Source organism: Dipteris shenzhenensis, chromosome 16 (genome assembly GCF_047967505.1).
Source record: "Dipteris shenzhenensis isolate YYH24624 ecotype China chromosome 16, Dip_SZ_1.0, whole genome shotgun sequence".
NCBI lineage: Eukaryota > Viridiplantae > Streptophyta > Polypodiopsida > Gleicheniales > Dipteridaceae > Dipteris > Dipteris shenzhenensis.
In genome coordinates, this window is record NC_141611.1 from 4,756,558 (window position 1) to 4,781,617 (window position 25,060).

At 42.9% G+C, this 25,060-nt stretch overlaps 1 protein-coding gene across 4 annotated transcripts in view; it reads right to left on the bottom strand.

Moving 5' to 3' along the window:
• LOC147892441 (uncharacterized) overlaps window positions 1–16,178 on the bottom strand; it is a 53,653-nt gene extending 37,475 nt beyond the window's left edge. For 2 of the 4 annotated variants that reach the window (XM_087387624.1, XM_087387628.1), the window contains exons 1-7: window positions 16,036–16,178; window positions 15,750–15,855; window positions 15,349–15,645; window positions 15,073–15,194; window positions 14,484–14,937; window positions 14,276–14,391; window positions 13,297–14,167 (exon numbers count right to left, since the gene is read on the bottom strand). In XM_087387624.1, coding sequence (XP_087243750.1) covers window positions 13,297–14,167; window positions 14,276–14,391; window positions 14,484–14,937; window positions 15,073–15,194; window positions 15,349–15,576 — 1,791 coding nt within the window. In that variant the 5' untranslated portion in view covers window positions 15,577–15,645; window positions 15,750–15,855; window positions 16,036–16,178. Of the gene's footprint in view, window positions 1–13,296; window positions 14,168–14,275; window positions 14,392–14,483; window positions 14,938–15,072; window positions 15,195–15,348; window positions 15,646–15,749; window positions 15,862–16,035 lie in introns of all 4 variants that reach the window. The other 2 variants (XM_087387625.1, XM_087387626.1) reach the window with 2 other exon arrangements.
• Between the last annotated feature and the right edge of the window lie 8,882 nt (window positions 16,179–25,060).

Genomic DNA, 25,060 nt, shown 5'->3' on the forward strand with positions numbered 1-25,060 from the left:
GGAGACTTCAACGCGAGGACATCAGACAGACAGTCGCTAAGGTTGATAAGATTGGCAAGTCATGGTGGGAACGTGGCTGTTGTAGTCAAGTTTGTGTACGCCAAGCACTTTGCTGAGGATTTTGGACTTTGCTGAGGATCCAGTCTTAGTTCCAGCGGCCCCAGATGAGAGTTTTCCACGCTTATCTTCAGATAGAGGAGTAGAGGTGACAGATCTAGGACATCGCCTATTGGAGCTTCTCTCATCGCATGGCATGGTCATTTATAATGGACTTCGACAGTGGCCGCATTCATCCACAGCCACATGTTCTCCCTTCGCGGGTGGTGGTACGAGCGTCATCGATTACGTCTTGGGTCCCCCGACTTTCATCCCTTTTGTACATAACCTCACAGTCGACCCTCTTATGCCTTCAGCCGATCATGCACGTCTGCACTTTATTCTTACCCAGATTCCTCATGCCCCCCCTTCTAGACATCATGAGCGTCAGCCATACTATGAGGTTCATTTTGACCACCAGTTCGATGATATTTATAGCCAGCACCTGAGTAGTCTTCTCCGTCCGCACCTTCTCGATGTCCTACCCTCCACACAGGATCGGTGGGACCTTGTACATACCTCCATCATCTCGGCAGCCCACAAGTCCTTCCCCGTCACTTGCCACACATCCGGTCCTCCACCAGTCGGTCTTGTGCCTTGTAATGGATGGTATGATGAGGAGTGTAAAGAACTCCGCAGGGAGCTTCGCCTTGAGACACAAGAGAAGTCTCCCCTCCTGATTGAGACCAAGAAGAGTTACAAGCGTTTGGTGCGACGCAAAAAGCGCCAATTTCTAGCCCGGAATGAGGAGGAGCTGAGAAGTTTACTTTTCAGCTGTGATTCCAAGGAATTCTGGAAGAAATTCCTTCGCTTGAAATCTCAAACTCCTCTTACAGACCCGCAGGTTTAGCTTGCCTATACTTCCACTTTATATGATATTCCAGACCAACCACAGATCGACTTATCCCATGTGCGTAGACCCACCTCCTCTGCCTTATTCTCATCTAGTAGTGTCCGAGCAGCAGTTCATCGTTTGAAGACTGGGAGAGCTAAGGACCATGATGGATTGCAAGCGGAGTATGTAACCCATGGGATTGATGCCTTAGCTACAGTCCTCTCCCGTCTTTTTAACGAGTCCATTTGTACAGGTCTTCGACCTAGTTGGCTAGAAAATACTATAGTACCCATACACAAGTCGAGGGATCCTTTGGAGGCGTCGAACTACAGGACCATTATGATTGGCCATGTCATGGCCAAGATTTATGCGACCATTCTAGAAGGACATATAAATGACCATGCCGAGGCGACAGGTATGAGAACTAGAGGGCAAGCAGGATTTCGTGCAGAGCACTCGACTCTAGATCATATCTTCACACTCAGGGCTTTGATTGAGGAGGCGAAGTCACGTAAGCAACGGCTCTATTGTTGCTTCGTGGACTTCAGAAAGGCATTTGACACTATGCCGCGTTTCAGACTCTTCCAGCGACTTCGTGACTTGGGATTCAGTGGGGAGATTCAATGGGCGATCATGGCCTTGTATGAGAGAGTCACAGGTAGAGTCAGGACATGGGCGGGGCTGTCGGGGGAAGTACGCAGTACGATAGGGGTGAAGCAGGGGTGTCCTTTGTCTCCGACACTCTTTGGTCTCTATATCGATGAGTTAGAGATGTACATACAGACGATGGGTGGTACAGATTCTTTACTGGCAGGATCCACGATACCGATTCTCCTCTATGCAGATGACGTGGTTCTTATTTCTTCTTCCCAGCAGGGTTTACAGGCACATCTCCATGCACTCCACAGCTTTTGTCAGGACAGAGGGTTGTCTGTAAACCTTGGGAAGACCAAAGTCATGGTCTTCAACACGTCATACCAGGTTTATAGGAGAGGCGAGTTCTCTTTCACATTTGATGGGCAGGAGGTGGAGCTAGTCAGGGAGTATACATATTTGGGTGCCACATTTAGAGGTCCAGTCTTCTCCATGACGCATGCAGCACGAGATAGGATTAGTAGAGGGTATGCCGCCTTGGCTCTTCTCGAGAGGCAGTGTGCACAGTCACATTTTCAGCACCCCGACACGAAGTCCTTACTTTTCGATACGCTGGTGAGACCTGCAGCCATGTATGCTAGCCCTTTTTGGGCAGGAGATCTCAGTGTTGCAGATTGGAGACGAGTAGAGAGGTTACAGATCATCATGTTCTCCACATTGATCAGAGCGAAGCCCATGGTACCGCATCAGATTATGCTCGCAGATTTCGGAGCTACACCCCTAGCGCTAGATGCAACATTTCAATCAGTTACATACTTGCATAAGATCAGGACGCTCGGAGACTCAGCAGCAGGCAGAGCACGATTACCGTGGCTAGCACAGACATCCTCGCAGATGTTAGCGGAGAGAGGTCATACTTTTTTTTGGTACCACACACTCTCCACATGGCTCACCTTGTTGGGCTTGGATATGGATAGGCTGCCACCATTTCGATACAGCATAGATGCCCCTCGCCTCCCTCTCACTCGACATGAGCTCAGTCAGGTTATCAGGGCAGATTTGTTGCAGCTACACACGTTTCGCACTTGGGTTCATCCCACGGAGCTTCCTACGAAGATGGCCACATATCGTGACCATTTTCTCAAGATTTCAGAGGATGGCTTCATCATATCCCCAGGATATATCGGCGTTCATATGTCGCACTCACTCAGGATTGCCTTGGGCCAGCTCAGGGTATCTTCCCACAGATTAGACATTGAGGCCGGCAGGATGCGTCATACAGCTACCGGACATAGACCCAGGCGAGAGACTAGGATATGCCCTTGTTGCACTATGGGGGGAGGTGGAGACTGTGGCCGCCTTCACGCGCCATTGCGCTGCCAGTCCCTCGCCATGTGCAGTCCTAGCCTCGCCAGGGTTTGCGGCCCTGTTTCCTTCCAGCCCGCAGCGTGAGAGCCTTGCCAGCCAGCCTGTTCTGCCGCGTATCAACCTGCAGCTTTGGAAGCCCGCCATCCCTGCCGCGATCCAACCTGTAATCAGGTTTCGCCATTGACAGCCTGCCCCCCCCCCCCCCCTTGTTTCGCCAGCCCCTATTGCGATTCAGTCCTTGGAAACCTGCAATCTGTTTAGCAGGTCTTGATTGACATCAGCAGTCTATTGCGCCATAGACAGCCTGCCCCCTGTGTGGCGCTACATTTTCCTGTCAGATCAGCAGCCGTTTCAGCCTCCTATCGCGATGAAGACAGTCTGTTAAACAGCCCGGACCAGACAGGCCAGATCTGCTCCTCGCCAACCATTGCAACTTGGATCTCCGGACAGCGATTTGCAGATCAGCAGCCGTTTCAGCCTCCTATCGCAATGAAGACAGTCTGTTAAACAGCCCGGACCAGACAGGCCAGATCTGCTCCTCGCCAACCATTGCAACTTGGATCTCCGGACAGCGATTTGCAGGCCTCTTCTACGCAACAAATTGGCAGATTAAATCATTGCCAGGTGGAGTCTTCCCATTCTGCTTTTAAGGATTCTCTTGTCATTATCAAATTACAGCAAATGAAAGAATCTCCCTTAAAGCATGGAAACCCCTAGTAATTCACCCGACATTTCAAGGACACCTCAGGCATCATCTACCACACAATATCGTGTTCAGATTGCACAACCAGCCCATTTCGGAGCTTTTGCATCGTGGGTCTTCTGTGTCACGTGCCCTCCTAGTGATTTGGACCACATCCTATATCTTCTGCGTGAGGCACCTCAGTTACATTACTTCCTCAGCACAGTACAGGTTGTGTTCCACAAGACACGAAGATACCCAGAACCCGATAATCCTCAAGAGTTTGCTGTCCATCTTTGGAGAGAATTTTACCCCTCGCCTTCGGCATCTCCAGGGTACTCTCCACCTCCTTCAGCTCCCAGATATCCTCCTCTACCGGTTGTACCTTCTGAAGGCACTCCTTCTCCTGGATATCCTCCACTTCCGACAGCAGTTCCTTATCCCTTCTCAGATCCATGGACTCTGCAACCTACTCCTGTCCTCTCACGAGCAGTAACACCACTTTCGGCATCACCAGTGTTACCTCCGACAGGACCTCCTTTACCAGACTACCACGGGTGGTTCCATCCTGCCTCGCCTGCCCCCTCCAACATGAGCAACCTCAGGGAGCAGCCCGAATCCTCTTCCAGGAATGGTACAAACTAGAGCGCAAGTTCGCGCTTTTCTCACAGGGATCTCCGATATGTCGCAACGCTTGCGTGAAGCCTCTCCAGAGATCAAAGACTCAAGTCCAAAAAAGACCCCTGAAGTCAACGTACAAGGTGAATCACTATTGCAACTTCAAATTTCCCAACTTCAAGACAGCATCTCCGACTTGGTCCAGAAAGTTCAACAACTTCAAGAGTCTCGCAGTACCACACAAACAGAGGACGACGTGACGCAACCAGATGACTATGCGGATTCATTCCCACCACAGGTAGAAAACACTAAACTACGTGCCCTCTACCGTTTACTTCAAGATTCCAAAACTAAAAGACTTGACATCAAACTTCCGGAAGCCTACACTGGTCAACGCAATCGCCGAACAGTTGACCAATGGCTCGCAAAAATGCGCATGTATTTTGATACTGTTGACCTCACTGAAGGCAAAAAGATCGCCTTGGCAGCCTCTCTCCTCAAGGATACAGCTTTTCTATGGTGGCAAAGACGCTTAAAGGACGGCACAAGTGTGTTAACATGGGAACGTTTTGAACACGTGCTCCGTAAGCAGTTCATACCTGCCAATGCGGACTTCCAAGCACGTTCAAAACTCCGGCAGTTGGAGCAAACGGGCTCCCTGTCTTCCTACATCTCTCAGTTCACCACATTGGTGCTGGAGATTGATGGTTTAACTGAGGATGATCGCCTTCATGCTTTCATCTCAGGCCTAAATCCCTCGTTACGCATTGATGTCCTTAAAGCAAACATCACCACCACAGCTGGCGCTATTGCTTACGCAGAGCGCATTACAGATTTTCAAAACACAGGGAAGCAGAGTGCTAATCGCACACAGAACTCTACTATGGCCAAAGGTGCTCGCCCTCAAGATAACACCAGGTTTCGAAAAAACTTCGGTAATCAAGGCCAGCAACAGTCTCAAGATCCCCAGAAGATTCAGAAATCATTTGCTGGATTCCAACAGAAGCACTCCTCCAAGGATCGCGCCTCTTCTTCTTTACAAAGTCATTACCGACATCCCCAACATAAAGGTGCGGCCACTGACAAGAAGAACAGCTCCAGCACAAAAGGACTTTGTACCATCTGTACAGGCGACCATAGATGGTTCAATTGTCCCAAGCGACCAAAGCAAAATTCCAATATGGAACCTAGCACTTCCCAAAGAGAAGATGCTACCCCAGCACAAGACAAGAAAGGCAAAGCTGTTCGAATGGCGAATACCATCCACCTGAGCCTTGCCAGTAACCCCGAACCTTCCCTGGCCACTCAAGTACTTTGTGTTCAAGGATCGATTCATGGAACAACGGTCACTATCCTCATTGACAGTGGCTGCTCTCATAACTTCCTAGCTAGTTCTATGGTCGACAAACTTTGGTTGACCACCAGTCCCAGTCTCATGGACTATCAGATTAAACTCGCAAATGGAACTACTTTCTTGTGCAACACCAGGATCAAAAACTTGTCTTTTCGCATCTAACATTATACCGACAAGTTGACCTTCGACATCATGCCTCTTTCTCGGTACGATGTCATACTTGGACAACAGTGGCTCTACGACTATGATCCATCAATCAGTTTTCGCAGCCATATATCCAGTTTGTCCACCAGGGAAAACTTATTGAGCTAACTGGTTCTAGGGACTCTCCTTCAACCCCAGTTGCCTCTGCCCTACAAGTAAAGAAGTGGGTTCGTAAACGTCAAGTAAAGACTTCACTTCTGTTGGTTACGGTAGTCGAGGAGACACCATCAAAGGATCCTCCTGAATACCTCAACCAACCTTTTTTCCAGCCTTACCTGGATATTTTTCCACAGGAATTGCCAAAGCAGTGACCACCTCGACGACCAATGGATCACCCAATCGAACTTATTCCCAGCAGTAATCCACCGTCGAAACCTCCTTATCGGGTTTCTTACACTCAAAATGAAGAAGTCCAAAGACAGGTCACCGAACTACTCGACAAAGGTCACATTCGGCCTAGTCGCAGCCCTTTCGGATCTCCTGTACTACTTGTGGAAAAAAAGAATAAGTCAATGCGCCTCTGCATCAACTACCGAGCCCTCAACAAGCTCACTATAAAAAACAAGTATCCATTGCCTCGCATCGATGACCTCTTCGTTCAACTTCTACATGCAACACAATTCTCAAAGATTGATCTTCGTTCAGGTTATCATCAAATACACATACGAGAAGGCGATGAGTACAAGACAGCTTTTCGAACAAAGTATGGACACTATGAATGTTTGGTCATGCCCTTTGGGTTAAACAATGCCCCGGCCACATTCATGACATTAATGAACGACATCTTCAGGCCTTTCCTCGATAAGTTCGTCATCGTTTACCTCGATGACATCCTCGTTTTCAGCAGATCCCTACATGAGCACAAACAACATCTTCACCAAGTTTTTGAAGTTCTCCGCGCAAACTCTCTCTATATCAACATTGAGAAGAGTGAGTTCTTCAAGACCCAACTCGAATATTTGGGACATGTTATTTCAGCTCAAGGCATCTCTGTGAATCCCAAGAATGTCGAGTTAATCCAAAACTGGCCTACTCCTAAGAATGTTCATGATGTCCGCTCTTTTCTCGGATTGGCAAACTTCTACCATACAAAGGTCTATCAGTTTTCCGAAATCGCAGCTCCTATGTCTGAATTATTGAAAAGCACAGCAGTTTTTCAGTGGCTTCCCGAAACAACTTCTACCATACAAAGGTCTATCAGTTTTCCGAAATCGCAGCTCCTATGTCCGAATTATTGAAAAGCACAGCAGTTTTTCAGTGGCTTCCCAACTCGAATATTTGGGACATGTTATTTCAGCTCAAGGCATCTCTGTGAATCCCAAGAAGGTCGAGGTAATCCGAAACTGGCCTACTCCTAAGAATGTTCATAATGTCCGCTCTTTTCTCGGATTGGCAAACTTCTACCATACAAAGGTCTATCAGTTTTCCGAACTCGCAGCTCCTATGTCCGAATTATTGAAAAGCACAGCAGTTTTTCAGTGGCTTCCCGAAACAGAGTATAGTTTCCAGCAACTCAAGCAAGCACTCACTACCACACCAGTTATGGCTATTGCTGACCCAAACCTTCCATTTGAGGTCATGACCGATGCTTCCGACATCGCTACAGGAGCAGTCTTCATGCAAGAAGGCAGAGTTATTGCTTTTGACAGCCATAAACATTCTGATATCCAAACCCGATACCCGGTTTATGATAAGGAGTTTCTTGCCGTTGTACATGCTTATCGCTCTTGGAAACATTATCTCATGGGAGCCAACTCTGTGGTCAAAACAGACCATCACTCTTTAAAGTATATCTTTACTCAGCCAGTCATGAACGCTCGACAAGCACGCTGGGTTGAGTTTCTGGCCAACTTTCACATGACCATTGAGTACATTCCAGGACTACGCAATGTAGTTGCAGATGCTCTCAGCAGGTTACCTCTAGCATCAGCTATGGTAATCTCTACATTATCTGTGGATGTTCCGAATTCATTCAAAGGAAAGTATTTCAATGATAAAGACTTCGGCACAGCAGTACAAGTTCTTTCAAAAGATCAACCTTCGACTTCCGAACAGAAGATTTTCTCATCCTATTCTTATACGGACGACCTTCTGTATTATCAAGATCGCGTCTGTGTACCAGATGACAAGGATGTTCGACGTCTTTTGTTAAAAGAGCATCATGTAGTTCTTTATGCTGCCCATCCAGGCATCAACAAGACTTATCGGTTACTCAGAGCAACATACTACTGGCCTCAAATGAAAAGCGACGTCATCAAAATGGTTACATCTTGCTTATCTTGTCAACAAATGAAAGCAAGCCAACAACTTCCAACAGGACTTCTTCAGCCTCTTCCAGTTCCAATTGAAAGGTGGGAAAGTATTTCCATGGATTTCATTACAACACTACCACGATCCTCCAGAGGTAACACTCAAATTATGGTAATTGTTGATCGATTGTCCAAAATGGCACACTTTATTGCTTGCAAAAGCAGTGCCTAGGCTCCGGACATAGCCAAACTCTTCATACAACACATCTTCCGACACCATGGATTGCCCAAGAATATCATATCCGATAGAGATCCTAAGTTTACCAGTCACTTTTGGATTTCACTGTTCGAATCTTTGGGTACAACTCTACTGTTCAGTTCAGCCTACCACCCAGAATCAGATGGCCAGACTGAAAGAGTCAACCAAGTTCTAGAAGAAATGCTTCTACATTATATTCAGTCACGCCTAGCAGCTTGGGAAGAGTATCTACCACTCCTTGAGTTTGCTTATATAATAACTCTTTCCATAGTGCCATCAGCATGACTCCATTCCAAGCAGCTTATGGACACACTCCGATTGTACCAACGAATTTTGTACTTCAACATCGAGTGGCCCTAGCTGATCGACTGGTTCAAGAAATGCAAGACATTCTACTTTAAGTCAGGGATCATATGCGAAAAGCGCGAGAGCGGTATCAACGGTCTACCAACAAACATAGACGTCGCCTGGAATTTAACACTGGTGACATGGTGCTATTATTTGTAGCCCCACATCGCTATAAGACGGTTAAGTCTGTGTTTCCTAAGTTGTGACCAAGATACTATGGACCTTTCCGGATCGTCAAGAAAAATTCACCTTTAAGTTACAAATTGGAATTACAACCATCATGGGGTAAAATCCATCCAACATTTCATATTTCTTGATTAAAGACGTACATTCCAGGCGATGAAGCAGTTCCTCCTGCAGGTGATTATGTCCCAAAAATCGAAGACGATTAAGAGTTAGTGGAAAAAGTGAAGGGACTATATAAGTCCCCATCCACCACTCATTGTACTCTCTTTTTGATGTGACATCGAATGTTGTCTCCTCCCTCCTTCCTCCTATGGGCTGCGTAATCCCTCTCTATCTCTCTCTTCCCCTTATCCTTCTCTCTCTTCCTCTCCCTCTACCCTGTTTCCTCGCTTCACTGTTTCTCCCTCTTCTTCCTCTCCCTTTTGCCAATACTATTCCCCTTCCTCCAATCTGCCCCTGCCTCCTTAATTGCATTGGTATCAGAGCCCTTTCTTGGCCTACTATTCGAAAGAGCAAGGATACATTGCTATGTGTGATACTATCCCATGGAGCGGGATAGTATCACACATTCAGTCGGAACTGGTGGAGGCTCGAACTGGTCTCATGAACGTTGTTTGAGCAAGCCTGATTAGAGCAAGTTGGAGACTTAGAGGAGGAGCTAGATGATAGCCAACTGCTTGGTTCACAAACACCTCCCCCCCCCGCAACCTGTTCTTCGCTTCATACGGTATTCGACCTGCTTGGTTCACAAACACCCCCCCATCCTGCTATTCGCTACAATTCCAACACCTCTCAAGACCATCGACAACCCAACTGCACAGCTCCCGTCTAATCATATGCCAACTGCAGGCAAACGCCCGACCTGGTGCCACGCCCGTGCGTCGCCATGCCACGCCACCTGCAACAGCGACGCCATGATGCCTTGAGCCGCCTATGTCACCGTCGCCACGCCCTTGCACCAAGGTGCAGGCAAACACCCGACCTGGTGCCACGCCCATGCGTCGCCATGCCACGCCACCTGCAACAGTGATGCCATGATGCCTTGAGCCGCCTATGTCACCGTTGCCACACCCTTGCACCAAGGTCTCTGTACCCAGGCCCTTTCGTTGCACTATGCCACCGCTCGCCGTCACGGGCTAATTTTCACCGCGCCTCTAGCTGGATCGCCATTTTCTCACAGCTATTTTGAGGCCTTTCCCAACCCCGTTCGGGCTTCTTTGGGACACATTTTGCAACTTCTTCATCAACCTTTCTCTCGAGCTTCTCCATCGGCATTTCAAGTGCTTCTCAGGTGCTATCTATTTGCTGTCTATTTCTCCAAGTAAGCTTCATTTTTTACCTACATTTGTACTCTCCCGTGAGACAGTCAAAAAATGTCAATTAAGAACTGAGAGTCCATCCTAGTGCCTTAGAAGACTTATGTATTACATCAGTTATGGACTGAGTGTCTCCACATCTACGGTGGTGTCTAAGCCAATTTGAAATCTTTAATGAGAGCAATGCCTTCCTGATATACTGCCCACCTGCCATTCTTTCAAGCTTCTCGTACTTTTTGAAGTTCACTAGCCTTCATCTTAAGTTGTTGAGGGGCAAGATCTTCTATTATCCATATCTTGGTGCCTTTCAAGGACTTACTGTCTCCACATCTCCCTAGCTTTCTCTTCCTTGCATGCTAAAACCACATGTTTATTGAGTTTCAATTTGACCTCATGACAGAGGGGGGGGGGAGAGAGAGAGAGAGAGAAGCTTACCAATTAATTAGCTTGTCTATAGATGCTTGTAGCAATTCAATAGTTTGATTCACCCCTTCTGTCCAACCATTATGTTCTTAACTTCAACCTTACCCCTACATCCTTTAGAAATCAAAAGGTGGATATCCATACATGTTTCTTGCAACAAGTATGATACTTGTACTTGATGATACTTGTACTTGCAACAACACACAAGGATCGGTCCTAAAAGAGGCTATTTTTTGATTCGTGGAAGTAAAATAGAAGCTTGTGGACAATTTATTGATACCCTTGAAGGACATACAAGTCATGGCTCTGTGCTCTTCTACCACTACCCTCCGTTGTTTCCTTTTTCGTGTGGAGGTCTCAGCATCAACATCATCACCTTGATCTTCTGCATTGCTTTCTTAAATTTAAGAGAAAGCGGAGGTGGATTCGGCTGGCTAGTGGAGGCTATTTTGACCATGGTCAGGGCTGAGTTGCAGCCTAGTTGGGATCCCGTGTCGGATGTTCATTGTTTGAGGTTCCTGAATGTGATGTGTTCACCGGAGGATATAGGTCAAGGTGTGTCTCACAGATCATTATATGCCATTAGTGCAAAAAAGTACTGGAAATCAAAGACGAGGAAATCTCGTCAGAGAATCCAAGCTCTCGGGTGCTATCTCCAAGGTGAATCCAGTAGGCGCGCTGGTGGAGGGTCCAAGGTTGGTCATTCATCCCTATTTGATGGCTTATGTAGCTTTCCTCTTCCACGAAAAGGTTCTGAAATGGGCACCCAAGGCAAGGGTTAGCTACGCCCCAACCTAGGTGTAATCGAGGGTGGACAAGACCTGCAAAACAACCATAGACTAGGGCAACCTGATAGGGGGAGTTAGCCAGCTCAATTCCCAGCCATAGATCCAATACAAAGGATCACCCTTTGAGCCTGAGGTTAGCCAAGCAATGCGCCCTGTGTCCCCATACCATGTTAGTCTACGTGTTCGACCAAACAGCATAGGCCTGCTCAAAGTCCGAGTATCCCAAAGGAGGGATCCTCGTATATATTTTTTTCAAAGAAAATAAACTTCTATTAATGCTTAGAAACACTATATGAATCCTCATATATTAGCCCACAGAACATAAGACTTGCATAAGAGCGTCCCTATTTTAAGAGCACTCACGCATTGGCTGTACAACCGACCCATTTTAAAGGATCCAACGCTTCGACTAGGCCAACCATTGATGCCAAGTCACCCTTGCTTCTTGGCCATTGCCTTAATCTTCTGATTCCTTTCTTGAATCCAGAACTGATTCTTAAGGGGACAATTTCCCTTTCTATAAGGACGGATATTCATTCCTCCATTACTCATTCATAGTAAACTGGATCAATCATTTCTAGGAAGTTGTAGAAGGCACAAAGGTAGGAAACCATGGAGATTGCTTTCGCCTTTGAATTCTTCACTTGCAGCTCTGTGCTCTCTTTTCACTATAACTTCAACTCTATCCTCATCCTCTTGACCAAGTAGGCAACCTTGAAATATTGCGCTGACATACATAAGGCTCTACCAGGTCCTGAAATGGGCACCTAAGGCAAGGGTCAACCAGCTGCGCCCAAGACATCAAAAAGGTTCTGAAACGGGCACCCAAGGCAAGGGTTAGCTATGCCCCAGCCCAGGTGTAATCGAGGTTCTACTCTGACGACAAGACCTGCAAAACAACCATAGACTAGGGAGCTATCTCAATTCCCAGCCTATAAAGGATCACCCTTCAAGCCCCAGGTTAACCAAGCTATGCGCCCTGTGTCCATACCATGGGAGTCTCACTACCTACAGGTTGGAAGAACAAGAATTAGGAAAAAAAAATTTGCATGCTATTAGTAATCGCAATGGCAGAGAATTGCTCTATTCAGCAACTCTGAGTACACAACTCTGCACCCCTATAATCTGCTTTAGTTGTCTCCCAAGGAAATTGGCAAGCTACATTGAAAAGATCTTGAAGCATAAGGAACATACAATAGTAGAAGTGCGAATCTTCTTTCTTAACAAATGAAGCTGGCTATATAAGGAACAGCTATTTAAAGCTGCAGCAGAGATCATACAGTTTAGCTATTGTCTAAATCTAACTGTAGACCCTAATGGTCGGGAACATGAAACATTGCATATTCATCTCTCTCTCTCTCTCTCTCTCTCTCTCTCTCTCTCTCTCTGTCTGTCTGTCTGTGCGCACACATGCTTTCAAATAGCTTGCATCAGCTCCAACATCCCCAGATAAAAAGTCACATTTCTGTAACATTGAAAGCTCCAGCTGACAGGCAACCCCGCACCCAATCTTCCTCTAATAGTAGGAGTGTGAATCTTTCTTAACAAATGAAGCTGGCTATATAAGGAACAGCTATTTAAAGCTGCAGCCAGAGATCATACGGTTTAACTATTGTCTAAATCAACTGTTGACCCCAATGGTCGGGAAAAGAGAATGCATGAAACATTTATATTTATTTATATATATATATATATATATATATACCTTTGTAAGACTAGAATAAGTCCAATCATACAAATTTAGAATTTTTGTTGTGCATGAAAATAAAAGAGAAAATGAAAGAGGAGAAAAAAGAGGTAAACAAAAACTTTTATGAAACATTGCATATTCATCTCCCTCGCCCCCCCGCCCCCCCCTCTCTCTCTCGCTCTCTCTCCCTCTCTCCCCCCGTGTGCGCGCACACATACAAAGCATCCCTCCAGTTAACATACAGAACTATACTCTACCCATCTATTTAAAGGTTTTGCTGCTACACCTGCTTACGAATAGCTTGTGTATCATGGCTTGCATCAGCTCCAACATCACCGGATAAAAAGTCACATTTCTGTAACATTGAAAGCTCCAGCTGACAGGCAACCCGTACCAAATCTTCCTCTAATAGCCGTGCATCTTGGACCTTCCAAGCCACAAACTGGTAAAGATATGAGCACCAAGCTGCATCGAAATTTGCAAGCTGAGCAGAAAAAGGTCTTGTAGTACGATTCTCAATCTCCCAGGTAGTCTTTTTTTCACCAGTTAAGGTGGGTGATGATGATCCGGTCTGGGAGGTAGATGGTGGGCCATCTAAGATAGTAGACACCAGTGCCTCAAATTCAGGGACGAGCTTCAAAGCAGCTTCTGACAAGGCAATCTCGGGCTCTCCTTTTGTGCTGAAGACAGCCTCCGGATGTCCTATTATCATGTATGCACAGAGGAAAACACGTGCAGGGTACCTATCCATTTCTTTTTCTTCAATTTTTTGAATGTCTTTTCCCTTCAGAGTGCCTGTGCTGTTCTGAGCCTTCCCAGACTCCTTAACAGACCCCTTCATTGACCCTTGCACGTGATTTCTCCGTCCGGCTCGAGCTCCGTTACCACTTCCAGCCCTTTTAGTGGTGGGAGAAAGTCGCCTTAGAAGGTGATCAATTTTTGCTACATTTAAATTGCTGGCAGATGACAATAAAAACCGGCTCTCAAGACGTGCCAACAAAGCCTTCACACTATGCAGAGAGGTTGATGATGTAATTCGACCAGCCAACTCCTCAAAAGGAAGGGATGTTACAGACTGCTGATTGATATTGCAAGCTGCAAAGTCCTGAGTCAGCATCAAGGTTGTACGCCTCGACCGTCGAAATTGTCTCCAGCATCTGTTTTTTTTTGGCATTGCAGGGGAAGATAATTAGGGCAGAATATACAAATATAAATGCTCCCACAGCAACCTTTGAATCAATAGATTGCACTCAAGACCCTTGTACCTCGTGAGCTTTCGACAAAGACGGTCTCCATGCTTCCTCATGTTGTGACGATTATTATGACAGGTGCCCTGGCAACCTCCCCGCTGTCCGAGATACTCAGCTCGTCGTCTTTTTGCCTGCACGACAACCAAAAACAACTTCTAAGGATTGTATTTAAAGCTAACGCGCCCCAAGTTTAGGAAGTAAAGAAAAACCGACTACATCATACCCTTTGCAAGCGGGCTTCTAACAATTCCTTCTTATTCCTGGATTCCAACTCCCTTTTTCTTGAGACAGCCCTTGCTACACGTCTTGCCTGCAACACTAAAGCTTGTGCACGCGTCCTCTCTGCCTTCAAAAGCCTTGCCCTCTTCTCATCAGCAGCAGCTATTTTTTGACATATCAAAGCCCTGAGAGCCTCGACCCGCTCACGATCCTTGCCCTCCTGTGTCATTCGCTGCACAATGGATTGTGCCACCCTTTCTTGCACCACTGCCCTCCGTTGTTTCTCTGCTTCCAACAAAGCGAGCCTATTTGTTTCAGCTTGTTGCACACGAGACTCCACTTTTGATTCTAGCTCTTCACGTTCCCTTTCTGCACGAAGCTGCACCTCAGTTCTTGCAGCTTCCCTCAATTCATGCGATCTTGCAAGACGTGTTTGCTCCTGAGCTAGAAGTTCCAACCTACACAGGTATAGAGGCTCGGGATGAAAACCACAAGTAGTATTATTCTCCCCTTTGTTTTTTTTGTCCAAGACAATTGCACCGATATGCAGCAGGAACAAACAGCTGGACCTTTCGAAAAATGCAGTGGAATACCTTTTCTGCTCTGCAGCAACAAGCTTGGCTTGTAATCGCTGTGCGAGGTTCTCAGGCTGTGGCGATCGTAAAGGACTCCTTACTTTCCGTCGAGCCTTATTTGCAAGCCATTCGTGAAATCGCTGCCAAGGCCACTGATTAAATTAGAACGGACGAGTTTCTCCCATGTAAATTCACTCTTCCTAGAAAACCCACTACACAACAAAGGGATGTTTTATTGCACTGAGAAAACTGTCGCTCAGACAGGTAAAGATAGCACGCCTCGTGAAAACCCACCTGACGTCTCGAATCGGCTTCCTTCAATTTTGCCTCAATATCATGCAGACTAGCAGGAGACTTGCTTCTGCTCTCAGCCGTTTCCAATAGTCTACGCCTTACTCGCTTTGGTACGAGTGGTGAAACATTGGAATCTGAGATATCCACCTCAAACGCGATACCGGGCACAGGACTGCTCAATATGTCGTCGCAACTGGCAGAAATGTCCATACGCGGAGATGCCGCCATTCGTCGTGCAACTCAAAACAGAAAGGCCCGATTGTAACGCCAACTCCGCAGTCGATCTTGCGCAACCACCTACAGAGAATACGGGGCAGGAAAGGCAAGGGCTTTCGTTCAATTGCAAAAGGGGCAAATTCCAAAACCCTCGAGGATTGGGGCCATTTAGTACACGTTCGCACCGTTGGTGGGAGGCCGAGATTTCCACAAACGCTGCAAGGGTTGAAATTGCAGTAAAGCTTCCAGCTTCTGGCACGGCGAACCTGTCATGAAAGATCCGACGATCGCCTGCGGCTTCGAATTCGAGGCCCGAATCGGCCGAGAAACCGATCATAAGAGGAAAATTTATGTGTTCGAAGAGGAGGCAGAGAAATTGCAAACCAAGGATACAGAATCGACGGAAAATTCACAATTCTGATAGCGAGGATGGGAAGAGAAACTTGAAAGGAAAGGGGGAAGGGCACCGACCTGGTGCTGGAGATTATTAGGGCAAGAAGGGAGCACGGCAACAGACCTGTTGATGATGATGAAAGCAAGAAGGAAGGAAGGAAGGAAGGAAGGACAGGAACAAGAAGCAGGAGAAGCAGGAGAGGAGGAAATGCTAGAGAGGAGCTTTGTGAGAATTTTTATTTTATTTGAAGAGTGTTTTTCGGGCATTTTTTGGAATCTTTGGTTATTGTTGAAGTTACCGTTGCGTGTTTGGACGACGGCCCGCCGACCCTTTTCTTTCCCTGCCGTCATCGCCACGTCACATGTGCGCGCGTCTTCCTTTGCCTTGTGTGTCAAGCGTTTCTCGATCATAAGAGAGAGAGAAAGGGAGCTAGCATTCCCTTCTAGAGAAAAGATGGATTCCCTTACCCTATAGCCAAATCTTCACAAGCTCAAAGTATCTTCCAAAGACCAACTTTCTAATATGCAATCTTCCACACTAGTTCTCTCAATTGTTGTGTTTGGTTGTTGAATTTAACATGATGTTCTCTAAAAATTCATAACCTCGATGAAATTGTATGACCTTTGCATTATCATGATGCTCTTAACTAATGTGCTTGGGTTCCCAAACCTACACTCTATGGTATCTCTAGTTTATGGCATGGTCAAAGGTATCATAACACAAAAACGAAAAAGGTAGTCTCTACCTACTTCCTACATACCTATTTCTTAAAAAAAGATTGATGTTCTATTAATACGATATTGCTTTAAAGTATGTTATTGTAATCAATGGAAAAAAACATCAAGATTTTCCGACACAACCTTTACTTTGTTGAACTAAGCATCACTCTAATCTCTAAGCAACAATGCTAAAAACTGGAGTTGACTTCCAATTGCTCGCTGGACTCTTTACCACAATAATCAATAGCTAATCTCAATCAACCCTTTACCAGTTTTAGTAATCGATAGCCTTGTATCAAAATCTAGGTTTGAGGGTTGGGATGCCAAAAGGCTTATTCAAATAGTTCATTTGCTTAAGTAGCATGCCAAGTGCTAAGATGTGCTTTATTGTTCCAACTAGACTAATAATGGATTTTCTAAAGATACGTGAGGGAAATAACAACAAATACGCTCCACAAATATCCTAGCTAATTATGGAGTTTTAACCTCTTCATTGGTTGGTATAAACTGAGCCATTTTAGTCATCTGATCCACAATTACCCACACAAAAGATGTGCCCCCTCTAGGTAATCCAACAATAAAATCCATGGAGATGCTTCATGCATACCAATTTAATGGAGCCCACTTCCAAACCACTTAGTTTGCATAGCTTTTTTTGTTGTAAAAATGGCTTCTCTTGGATCTAGTCATCAAATATATATGTTGCGTGCACTACTTTGGGGTAGGTGCATCTTACCACACATCTTGGATTAGTTGTGATGGCGCCAAAATAGTACAACTTTTGGGGACAAATATTGAAATTTAAAATTTGGGATTGTCAGCATGGATAGCAACACGAGGCGCATAGCATCTCAAGTTTCAAGACTTCTCTCTCTCGTTCAAATTGACCAAACCATAATCCTTCGTGGGTGAGATCTATAAGGGGCCTACTCTTAATGCCTTCCACTCATGTGAGAGAAGTAGTTGAAATGTACTTGACTTTTATATTGTGTGGGAACCATAGATATTTGTCAAAGGCTCTTAAGTGTAACAATAATTATGGTTCATTTATATTTGCATCTTTCTAAGAATTGTAAATGTTTAGATGTGAAACTAGCTCCAAGGCATGCATAGGACTAGTTAACAACAAGTAATGATCAAAATGAGTGGTCAAATCTAAGGGATGCCCTTTGGAAAGTATTTTAATTTAGTCATCAAATTCTAGGAGCTTAGTCATCTAGGAGATGTCCTTTAGGGAGCATATTTTAGTTTAGTCAATCAAATGCTCCTTTCCTTTGAGGACCTTTTCAAACACACAACCAAACTATCCATATGGTTTATGGTTCTCAACCTTGTGACTATCATGAGATTGACAATGCATATGTGTTGTGATTTAAGAGGACAAGTTGTTCCTAGATTCATCTACGCATGCACATGCGCACATGTGCACACACACACAATCTAACGGTCTCAGTACTATTAGTGATCAGGATTGCAAATTTAATAACCATTTTTGGAGGGTTGTTTATGAGTTTCGAAACTATCTTAAATATACGTACAATGGACCATCCACAGAATGGTAAAGCTAAAAGCACAATAAGGAAATTAAGGATTTGCTTTGAGCATATGTGAGTAGAAGGCAAACTAATTGGGAACAATCTTTACCCATATTAGAATTTGCATATAACATTGCCACACATTCAATAACACGTTTTAGTTCATTCATGACTATGTATGGATTTTAACCTTTTGCTCCAATTGCAATGGGACTCGAAATATGTGTGTGTGTGTGTGTGAAAATATAAAGACCCCTTACAAATACGGCACTTAAAGCTCAACTTAGCTTGAATATAATTTTATGTGAAAAAACATTTTGTTAAGTTTACAAAGTTTGAGTACAAATTTGGCAAAAGGAAATGTCAAATGCATCAAGTAACCTAGGCTTTGAGGTAAGGGTCCACTTACCTTAGAGGAGACGCCATGCAAGGACTTTTGCAAGGGGATGTGACAAAGGGTTGGAGCAGCTTGTAGAAAGGAGGCAAGACTGAGCAAGAGAGTAAGTAGGAGCTGATGGAGAAATTTGGAGATAAAGCTACATAAAGGAAGGAGTGGAGATGAAGCTATGTAAGCATAGAGGGGATAGAATGAAGGTCCAATTCCAGTGGAACTTGGAAAATGTGTGTTTGCATGCGTGCGCACGTGTGCATGTATATATGTGTGTTTCGTGCATGCATGCGTGTGTGTGTGCACGCACATGTGTGTGTATTTGTGTGTTCATGCAGGGAGTGCACACGTGGGTGTGTGTGTTTAGATTAAAAAGTCCCATCAATAATTGAGCCATACAATTAATTCCATCAATTGGATAAAAAAGTTTTTTTCCAGGGAAGCATATAAGAAAAAAAGTTTAAGACATCTAAGTTAAAAAATGCAATAATCAAAGTTTGCAAAAAAATCCACCAAAATTAAGAATTTTCAATAATATTGAGTTTGACAAACACGATTGAAAAAAGATGTCGAATCCTCAAGTAGTCCACGTTCCGAGATCACGGTCCACTTACCTGCCACCATCCAAACAAACTAGATGTTAGAACATCATAGTTACGATTGGGTAGACAGGTAATGCCTGTTTTCCATGGCTTGTTATCGCTTGACCTAGGAGTATAGACAACCATATGGATTCTTACATTTTATATATATATATATAAAGTTTAAGTCACAAGTGGACTAAGGAGTGAATGAGTGCATGGGTTGAGAAGAAATTGTGAAGGTATGGGAAAATTAGTGTGCTTGGCATGTGGGTTGATTAAAAAGATAGTGTAAAGGAGAGATTTCACGAGGGGTTACTTAAAAGAATAATTCATAGTCAGGGAAGTATACATGTGTGTGTGTGTGTGTGTGTAAAGAAATAAGTGTTTCTGTGAGATACATTTACTAATCAAAATTTGTGTGTGTGTGTGGCCCACCTCTAACCCAGAGGGTAAGACCACATGGTGGGGAGTAAGCCCACCATGTGGAACTTACTCCCGATAATAAGTAAGTAAAAGTGGATCTATATGATAAATGTCAAAATAAAAAAATGATTCCAATAGTAAATGCGTACACCACTTCTGTAAAATAGATATAAAGGTTAGTAAAAACTAAGGCGAATATAAAAATGCCTAGGGATTTTCCATGCTAAAGAATTATCAACTGGATGTGAATTAATTGTATGCCACTAGCTCGACCAAAGGCTAATTGGGAAATCAAAGTGTGTGTTTAGATTAAGAAGTCCCATCAATAATTGAGCCATACAATTAATTCCATCAATTGGATAAACAAAAATTTTAAGCGAAACATATAAGAAATAAATGTTTGAGACATCTAAGTTGAAAAATGCAATAACCAAAGTTTGCAAAAAAAATCACCAAAATTAAGAATTTTCAATAATATTGAGTTTGACAAACACGATATTGAAAAAATAAGGTGGATCACACCATGACTAGGGATTATCCATACTAAAGAATTATCCAATGGATGTGAATTAATTGTATGGTACTAGCCCGACCAAAGGCTAGTTGGGAAATCAAAGTGTGTGTTTAGACTAAAATGTCCCATCAATAATTGAGCCATACAGTTAATTCCATCAATTGGATAAAAAGTTAAAAAAGGAAAACATATAAGAAAAAAATGTTTGAGACATCTAAGTTGAAAAATGCAACTTTAGTTTGTAAAAATTTCGATCGAATTAAGAATTTTTTATAATATAGAGTTTGACAAACATAATATTGAAAAAAGATGTGGAATCCTCAGGCAGTCCAGGTTCCAAGGTCAAGGTCCACTTACTTGCCACCATCCAAACAAACTAGGTGTTAGAACATCATAGTTACATTTGGGTAAACATGCAATGCATGTTTTCCCTAGCTTATTATCGCTTACCTAGGAATATAGACAACCATATCGATTAGAAAATTAAAAAAACAATTTAGCCACAAGTGAAGTTTAAGTCACAAGTGGAGTAAGGAGTGAATGAGTGCATGGGTTAAGAAGGGATTAGAGGAGATATGGGATGATTAGTGGGCTTGGTATGTGGGATGGGTAAAAAGAAAGTATAAAGGGAAGATTTCAAGAGGTACATAAAAGAATAATTCATAGTTAGGGAAGTATTCATGTGTGCGTGTGTGTGTGTACATTTACTAATCAAAATTTTTTTTTTTTTTTTTTTGTGTGTGTGTCGAATAACTTTACTTTGAAAGATTTTAATATCTAATGTTTGAACATGTGATCTCATTCCCCCGTCCATTTCCATAGTAAATGTTTTAAATCGTTTAAAAGTAGAGCATTCCCATTAAAAAGTATGGAATACCTCTTTTGGGTTAAGAAGTATCCAACTTATTGGTTTATCATACATGTAACAAAAAATGAGATTGGAAAGTATAATAGTTGAACTAGGATAGAATTTATTAAAGTGAGATACTAGATTAGCCCTAAGAGATATCCTCTCCAAAACTCAGGAGGAGTAATAAAGATGCAAAATGCCATCGGTTTCTTTATTAAGAGAATTTTTTACAATCTGTGTCACACAGAAGAAGACCATTTCAGTTTTTTTGCCAAGGTAGGAGCATTATTGTTATCGCAGGTCATAGGCCTTTTGCCCTTATTGGAGCTAGAGCCTGAAGCCGGAGTACTATCCCCAATTATTAGTACTGCACTGCTATGGGTATTAGAGGGTGGAGTAAATACATCCACAATTTCTTGGCAAGGAAAAGTAGATCCACGACCACTATTATGACATCGTCCTCTTGTGAAACTTCTTCTAGATCTGGCCCCACCACGAAAAGGGACTGGATTGCCTCTTACATTGCCTCTCCCGCCATATTTTGGTTTCATAAGGTTGCCACTTTCTCTTGAAAAGGAAGGGGGTTTGATTAATTTTTCAATCATAGAGAGTCCTTGCTCATTATCCATTCAAGAAAAAAGTTTGGCTTTTGGATTTTCTACATATTCCAAGACCCCTTGAATCATAAAGTCCCATCAATAATTGAGCCATACAATTAATTCCATCAATTGGATAAAAAGTTTAAAAAGGAGAACATATAAGGAAAAAATGTTTGAGACATCTAAGTTGAAAAATGAAACTAGAGTTTGCAAAAATTAAGAATTTTTAATAATATTGAGGTTGACAAACAAAATATTGAAAAAAGATGTCAAATCCTCGGGTAGTCTAGGTTTCGAGATCGGGGTCCACTTACCTGCCACCATCCAAACAAAACAGATGTTAGAACATCATAGTTAACGTTTGGGTAGACATGTAATGCCTATTTTCCCCAGCTTGTTATTGCTTTACCTAGGAATATAGACAACTATATGGATTCTTAAATTTTTAAAATTAAAAAAAACAATTTAGCCAGAAGTGAAGTTTAAGTCACAAGTGGAGTAAGGAGCGAATGGGTACATGGGTTAAGAAGGGATTAGAGGAGGTATGGGACGATTAGTGGGCTTGGTATGTGGGGTGGTTAAAAAGAAAGTGTAAAGGGAAATTTTCACCGGTGTATATAAAGAATAATTCATAGTTAGGTAAGTATTCATGTGGGTATGTGTGTAAAGTGTGTGTGTGTGTTCGTGTGTAAAGAAATAAGTGTCATGTGTGTGAGATACATTTACTAATCAAATTTATTTTGTGTGTGTGTGTGTGTGGCCCACCCCCAACTGAGAGGATAAGACCACATGGTGGGGAGTAAGCCCACCATGTGGAACTTACTCCCCACCTACTGACAATAAGTGAATAGAAGTGGATTTGTATGATAAGTGTCAAATGAAAAAATAATGCCAATAGTAAACGCTTAAACTGCTTCTGCAAAATAGATATAAAAGTTAGTAAAAAATAACGTGGATCACAACATGACTAGGGACTATCCATGCTAAAGAATTATCCAATGGATGTGAATTACTTGTAGCCTGACCAAAGGCTAGTTGGGAAATCAAAATGTGTGTTTAGATTTAAAAGTTCCATCAATAATTGAGCCATACAATTAATTCCATCAATTGGATAAAAGTTACAAAAGGAGAACATATAACGAAAAAATGCTTGAGATATATCTAAGTTGAAAAATGCAACTGTAGTTTGTAAAAATTTTGATCAAAATTAATAATTTTTAATAATATTGAGTTTGACAAACATAATATTGAAAAAAGATGTCGCATCCTCAGGCAGTCCAAGTTCCGAGGTCAGGGTCCACTTACATGCCACCATCCAAACAAACTAGGTGTTAAAACATCATAGTCATGTTTGGGTAGACATGTAATGCCTATTTTTCTCGGCTTGTTATCGCTTTATCTAGGAATATAGACAAACATTTGGATTCTTAGATAATTATTATTAAAAAAAACAATTTAGCCACAAGAGAATTTTAAGTCACAAGTGGAGTAAGGAGCGAATGAGTGCATGGGTTAAGAAGGGATTAGAGGAGGTATGGGACGATTAGTGGGCTTGACATGTGGGGTGGTTAAAAAGAAAGTGTAAAGGGAAGATTTCAGCGAGATATATAAAAGAATAAGTTAGGTAAGTATTCATGTGTGTGTGTGTGTATGTGTGTTCGTGTGTAAAGAAATAAGTTTCGTGTGTGAGATACATTTACTAATCAATTTTTTTGATTTTTGATTTGTGTGTGTGTTTCTCGAATAACTTTACTTCGAAAGGTTTTAATATCTAATGTTGGAACATGTAATCCCATTCCCTCGTCCATTTCCATAGTAAATGTTTTTAATCATTTAAAAGTACAGCATTTACACTTATCTTCCTCCTTTTCCCATTAAAAAGTATGGAATACCTCTTTTAAGTTAAGAAGTATCCAACTTATTGGTTTATCATACCTCCATCCAAAAATGAGATTGGAAAGTATAATAGTTAAATTGGGATAGATGGAGATCTCTCAAAAGAATCCTCAAATGGACAGAAAATTCCTCTCACATGACTGAAAGTCTCTCATGAAAGAGAACACTCAAGAACTCTCGACTTCTCATGAAGATGGTGCTTCAGTGGAAGGCACAACCATGCTCTGATATCATGTTAAAGTGAGAGATCAAGGAATGCAGTGGCGGGGCATAGGGCAGATGGCAGAAGTTTGGCGGAGGCTTCAAGTGGACTCAGGAGGAGTAATAAAGATGCAAATGCCATCGATTTTTCTTTATTAAGAGAATTTTTTACCAAAACCAGTCTTCCATTACTTTGAAAGATTTTAATATTTAACGTTTGGACATGTGATCCCATTCCCCCGTCCATTTCCATAGTAAATGTTTTCAATCGTTTAAAAGTAGAGCATTTACACTTATCTTTCTCCTTTTCCCATGAAAAAGTATGGAATACCTCTTTTGAGTTAAGAAGTATCCAACTTAGTGGTTTATCATACCTCCATCCAAAAATGAGATTCGAAAGTATAATAGTTGAATTGGGATGGAATTTATTGAAGCAAGATACTAGATTATCCCTAAGAGATATCTTCTCCAAAACTCGAGAGGAGTAATAAAGATGCAAAATGCCATCGGTTTCTTTATTAAGAGAATGTTTTACCAAAACTAGTCTTCCATAAGACTCCATCAGAGATCTAGAACCTCTATCACACAAAAGACCATTTGAGTTTTTTTGCGAAGGTAGAAGCGCTCATTAGTGTTATTATAGGTCATAAGGCCTTTTGCCCTTATTGGATCTAGAGCCTAAAGCCGCGGAGTACTATCCCCAATTATTAGTACCAAACTGCTAGGGATATTAGAGGGTGGAGTGGATACATTCACAATTTCTTGGTGAGGAAAAGTAGATCCATGACCACTATTATGATGTCCTCCTCTTGTGAAACTTCTTCCAGATCTAGCTCCACCTTGAAAAGGGACTAGATTGCCTCTTACATTGCCTCTGCTGCCATATTTTGGTTTTATAAGGTTGGTACTTTCTCTTGAAAAGGAAGGGGGTTTGATTAATTTTTCAATCATAGAGAGTCCTTGCTCATTATCCATTGAAGGAAAAAGTTTAGCTTTGGATTTTCTACATATTCCAAGACCCCTTGAATCATGAACTCCCTTACAAAGATGAAAGTAACAAGAGTTTCATCTATGGGTTTTGCCGATCCATTTAGCCATATGAGGAATGTAGTAAAGGATGCTGCTAAATTCATATCTGGGTAAAAGAAATCCAAGTGATTCTCCATATACCATATAACATGGTCTGCTCAAATAAGAGAGCCACCACATTTATCAAAAACAGAGGCACACTTGAGGAATGGTCGTAACCAATTCCACCACAGGGATTTGTAATTTGCAGCCCTTTCTGTACTGGAGTTAAAGCCTCCATGAGCCAATAATAGTATTTTGGAGTTAGAACATTTCCTAGCATCCAATGTAGAAAGTGCAAGTGCATAAGGAATGCTTACCTTCT